The 5,558-nt window shown below is 36.2% G+C and overlaps 1 protein-coding gene across 1 annotated transcript; it reads right to left on the reverse strand.

Moving 5' to 3' along the window:
• Positions 1 to 1,868: 1,868 nt before the first annotated feature.
• LOC127153189 (uncharacterized) lies at positions 1,869 to 5,161 on the reverse strand. The gene is made up of 4 exons (XM_051094153.1): positions 4,931 to 5,161; positions 3,468 to 4,100; positions 2,298 to 3,231; positions 1,869 to 2,237 (listed from the first exon to the last, which is right to left on the reverse strand). Exons 1-4 carry the CDS (start codon positions 5,121 to 5,123, stop codon positions 2,087 to 2,089), a joined length of 1,911 nt encoding a protein of 636 aa, XP_050950110.1. The 5' UTR covers positions 5,124 to 5,161; the 3' UTR covers positions 1,869 to 2,086.
• Positions 5,162 to 5,558: the final 397 nt, after the last annotated feature.

Raw genomic sequence — 5,558 nt, forward strand, 5'->3', positions numbered from 1 at the left:
TACTATATTGAGAGCAAGTGTGCCATGAATGTCAAATAATTGCTTCTCATATCGTTCATTGGCACTTGAAAGGCCAACTTATGGTGTATTACCTCTACCAACTGGACTGGAGTGTGAAGCATCAAGGGGAATTAATGAATGAATGGAGCGTGAGTGAAACTACAAAAATCAAATCACACTTCAAATAAAGGTTTCCTAAAGATGTTTGTGTCATTTTAGGAAGTTCCTATTATGCTGATGTGTTAAGGTGTTTGTTTTTTGAAAAGTTTGGTTTTAGTTAGTTTTGTGAAGCTTTAAAGGGGTCATCGGATGCGCCTTTTCCACAAGTTGATACAATTCTTTAGGGTCTTAATGAAAAGTCTATAATATACTTTGGTTAAAAATTCTCAATGGTAGTGTAAAACAACACCCTTTTTACCTTGTCAAAATCAGCTCTGCAAAAATCATGTTCTGGTCGAGGCTGCTTTAAAACCAAATGAGCTCTGCTCGCCCCACCCCGCCCTGCCCCTCTCTTCTCTCTGTGGAGTGACGATCCTGTTTAATTTAGCCGCATTTAGCTGCATTTAGCCGCTAAACTTGCTCACTAGCACGTTATTAGGAAAATGCAATTGCAAAGATTTAGTAAAAAAAAAAAAACCCTTATACTCACTTCTGCTGTAAGTGAATCTGGATCACGAATGATTCGCATGAACATAGACGATATATGTAGATCGGGAGGCGCATTCCCTTCACAAACAAACGTAATCCACTGCAATTGGAGATATTCTTGTCTAACTTACATCCCTGCTCCGGCATCAAAATAATGGACATCAACCTGTTACAGCTGATTTAAGGTGGGTCTGAGTTAAGACGCTTATGTCAATCAACTATCGTGGGAGCGGCCTCTGTTGGTGTGACGCCACAGCAGTTTGGCTTGATTTGAAAAAGGGGATATTATTTTTACAGGTTAATTAAAAACCACTGCATGTTTTTTTTTTTTTTTTTTTTTAATCATTATAGAATTGATTTTTACACACACTGCCTACACACATTAATGTTCAAACAACATGTAAAAGTGAACTTAGCATCCGATGACCCCTTTAAAAAAACGGCTATTGTAGGTAGTAACAACATTTACATTTACATTGGTTTACATAAATTACCAACACTGTAGTAATACAAAGTGGATTGAAAGTCGTTAGACTTTTATTTTATTTAATTATTATCTTTGAGTTGCTGTCATATGAGCATTATTTTGTTGCCAGAAGATTTTTCTTTCTCAATGAGTTAGTCATCTCTGCTTGTTTAAAGGATATTTTTCAACTGTAACCTGAAAACATGCATTTTCTGTAAATCTGTTTTGAAATAAGTATTATAAAACGTGCTATAGGCTACATATATATTTACACATGGTTTTACTAGTAAAACTGTACCAATCATGATTAACCTTTTTTTTTTCAATTCTTTTGATGCCATCCCTGATAGCACAGACTCTTGGAGATGTTTATTTAATGTCTGCAAGACGTATTTTTTAGATTGTTTGCTCATATGTAATACGTTTAGGATGTTTCCTATCATATGTCAAATAGACGTCTATTAGATGTTTGTGATTTAGAATGTATGTAAAACTGACACCTTACAGACATCTGACAGATGTTTGTACACAGCAGATGCTTTCCACATCAAGAGATCATTAAAAGACATCTTGCAGATGTACGTGTGTTATCTGGGATGATTCTACTATAGTAAAATTGTGGTAATACTATAGAGTAAAACTGTGGTAGCTTTACTATAGTACACATATCTTAAATAACACTGAACATACTTAAAGTTGTTCCAAAAACAGACATTTAATATGCACTCAGTATAGTACAATTAAAAATAAAATATGGTAAGTGCATTAAAAAACACAACTTAAGCATTCTTTTTAATCTTGATGTTTGAACTGAAGATCTTTCTCTCTCCTCTTTCTGATTATATTAATCCCACACTGCATTTCCTTTCTTGCTCCGTTTTTTTCCTGTTGCTTCTCTTTCTGTCTTTTTCTCATACTCTGTTATAGCTCCTCTCATATCTTTCTTTCTTAGTCCTCTCTTTAATGACTCTTTTATGTTGTTCTTCTCTTTCTCTCTTTATCATGATTATCTCTTTCTTCCTCCATCTTCCTGTTCATTTTCTCTATCTCTTGTTCAAGTTTCTGATAATATTCATCCCATTTTTCTTTGTCTATCTTTCGCCTTCTCTCATCCTCTTCTTCTCTTCTCTTTCTTTCTTTCTCAATCATCTCTTGTTTAAGTCTCTGATTAAATTCTTTCCACATTTCCTGTTCTTTCTTTCTCCATTTCTCCTCCTCTTCTTCTCTTTGTCTTTCCTGTTGTTTCTGTTTCTTCAGCTCCTCTTGTATCTGTCTCTTTTCTTCCTCCATGTCTTTAATGTCTCTTTTATATTGTTCTTCTCTCTCAATAAATTCTTCTTCTCTTCTCTTTCTCTCTTTGTCATAATTCTGTCTTTCTTTCTCGATGTTAATCTTCAACATTTTTTTCTCTTCTTCATGTTTGTTCATCAGTTCTTCTTTTTCTCTGTTCACTTGCTCCACTTTCTCCATCAGTATCTTTTTCTGTTGTTCTTGTTTTTCTCTTTCCATCTCTCTGAACATCTTACATGAGTAGTAACTCCCTCCGTTTGTTTTTACCATGTTGTCTATCTTCTGCTGTAGATCAGTCACCTGTGTTTGTTCTCCAGTCTGATTATTAAACACATGGAATCTGTTTCCACACGATTCAGTCAGTTTTTTAAGGGCAGATCCAGGTTCATCCAGAAACTGTTCAATGGTCTTGTTCTTCAGTTTGTCTCCATTAGTAAATAGCACTATGGTGTACATTAAAGAGTTTTCACCAAACATCTCTTGGATGATCTTCACTGATTTTGCTTCTTCTTCAGTGAATCGTCCCAGTGGAATCAGTAAGAGAAACACATGTGGTCCAGGCAGAGTCATTGAGATGCAGTTAGTGATTTCTCTCTGGATCTCCTCATTAGTCAGATCAGTATCAAACAGTCCTGGAGTGTCGATCACAGTAATGTGTCTGCAGTTGATTTCAGCTGTTTCTCTCTTACACACTTTAGTAACAGATTTTTGAGAAATAACTGATATAAACACTTTTCTTCCTAAGATGGTGTTTCCAGTTGAACTCTTCCCAGCTCCAGTTTTCCCCAGCAGCACAATCCTCAATTCATCTTCTCTTTCTCTTGAATCTTAAGATGGATCGAAGGAGAAAAAAACAAAAAACAATTGAAAACAATTCAGTGAATTTCAAGTGAAGATTGTCAATTATCAGAGAGAACTCTGTGTGAATTATACTGAAACATCATGTGTTGCTCATCATTTCTTCTGCATTCTGTATATAATGTTATTGTTTTGTTTCACAAATCTGTGTAGACTTTAGAAATCATGAAATGTGTTTAATCCCTGCAGATTTTCTGATCATTACCTTGTGACTGAAACCATGTCTCTAATGGATGGATTTTCCTCTTCATTTCTTCTAATTCCTTCAGTTTTTCCATCTGTGTCTCCATCAATGTCTCTGTGGAGAAACAAACACCACTATTTTCCTCAACCATCTGCTCCAGTTTCTCCATCAGCACAGACACTTGTGTGTTTGGCCCAATGAAATGATGTCGTCCTCCAAAACTCTGAATGACAGACTGTGTTTCTTCATTTAGTTTTTCTGTCTGATGCTCTGAATTCTGCTTTATGAGGATCATGATGTGTTTGTTGATTCTTGAGCTGAATATCCTCTGGATCTCCTCTATTTCTGCTCTGTCTTCATTATTAAGTGGAGCATCAGGAATGATGAAGATGAAAACATGAACTCCCGGATGACAGAGAGACACACAGCGGTGAGTCTGACGCATCACTTCCTCCTCTGAGAGCTGAGTGTTGAACAGAGCTGGAAGCTCCACCAGACTGATCAGACGTCCATGAAGCTGCACGTCTCTCCTCACACACTCTGAGCTGAGCTCTGATCTTCTCTCGCTCTGATTCAGGATCAGGTTTGATATGAAGGCTTTTAATTCTCTGTTACTTCCACACACAACCAGATTCAGCTTCACACACTCTGGATCTGTGAAAAAGGAATAAACTAGATTAACAGTGTGGTTTGAACTTTACATTATTGCTGCATTCATATCTTGCTGGAATTACTGCAATCTGGCTACATACAGCACTTAAAAATTCTGATAATTGCCACAGGGACTGTTACTAAATACTGCACGGTCCACAAACTTGCTTCGGGCCCTTTTCATTTTTGTTATTTGGAAACTGTAAACTATGGAAATAAAAACGTAATCATAAAATAATATTAAAATATTATTGCTGTTGTCTTCAACATTATGCCTTTTGAAAATCATATCATCACTGATTCACTTAGCCATTGACAGGAACATAAATTTTGACATGGGGTGCCTAAACTTTTGCCCAGTAACAATTTCTGTTGCTTTGATTCAGTCCAATGGTGTTGGTAATGTACAGCTTAAATGATATATAGCATTTCAGACTGGAAGTAAAAAGTCAAATGCATGAGCTTAAAATGGTAGTAGAGGTAACAGAGCAATAATAGAGGTAAGTTATTTAAGTCTGGAATACAGTACACTATCTTTTAAATTTTTTTTTTTATTTTTTTTTTTTTTTTTGTGATTTTCAAAGGCTGGGCAAAGGTCATGTAGTGTATTTCAATCTTTAGGGTCTATTGGTGTCTAGAGATTACAGACTTAGAAGATTCAACAATTTTACAAAAAGGTTTGAGAAGATTTAAATCCATGTTCTCCTTGAAATAAATAGCTTATATGTATCAATGGGTATTTATTAATGTGATGTTTGCCCAGCATAAGATGTTAATAGCCTGTAAGCTTATTACTGTATTCTTTATTCACAAAAATAAATGAATGCACTCACCCAGTGTCTTGATCTTCTTCTGTAACTCTTTGATTTCATTGTCTCTCACTCTCAGTTTCTCCTCTAGTTCACGTCTGACTCTTTTCTCTGGAGCTCTCATATACATCTGAAGAGAATAGGGTTCAGTCATGCTCTCTATACAATCTAGCAGCTTTGAGATCTTTTCTGAGTTTCTCTGGTCCTTTAACCCCATCACACTGTGCCAACTCCCATAGAGATTCACAATCCTCTGAGATTCTGTGGATTCTACAAAATCTTTCAAACATTTATCACCAGTAAGTTCAGTAATGAAAAGCACCATGAAGTGCTGTTTTGAGTTAAATATTTGTTTAATCTTCTCCATTTCTGCTTTGTCTTCAATAGTAAGTGGACTGACAGGAGTAACAAGGATGAAATGATGAACTCCAGGATGACAGAGAGACACACAGCGGTGAGTCTGACGCATCACTTCCTCCTCTGAGAGTCGAGTGAGAGCTGGAAGCTCGATTACACTGATCTGTCGTCCGTTAATCTTTCCCTCTCTCTTCACACACACATTGCTCCTCTCTTTCTGATGTAAAAGTATATTCATTGTCCCGCTAAACATTCTAGACACAGAGTTCTTGAGGGTTGAATCATTTCCACACAG

This window comes from Labeo rohita, chromosome 22 (assembly GCF_022985175.1).
Source record: "Labeo rohita strain BAU-BD-2019 chromosome 22, IGBB_LRoh.1.0, whole genome shotgun sequence".
Taxonomy (NCBI): domain Eukaryota; kingdom Metazoa; phylum Chordata; class Actinopteri; order Cypriniformes; family Cyprinidae; genus Labeo; species Labeo rohita.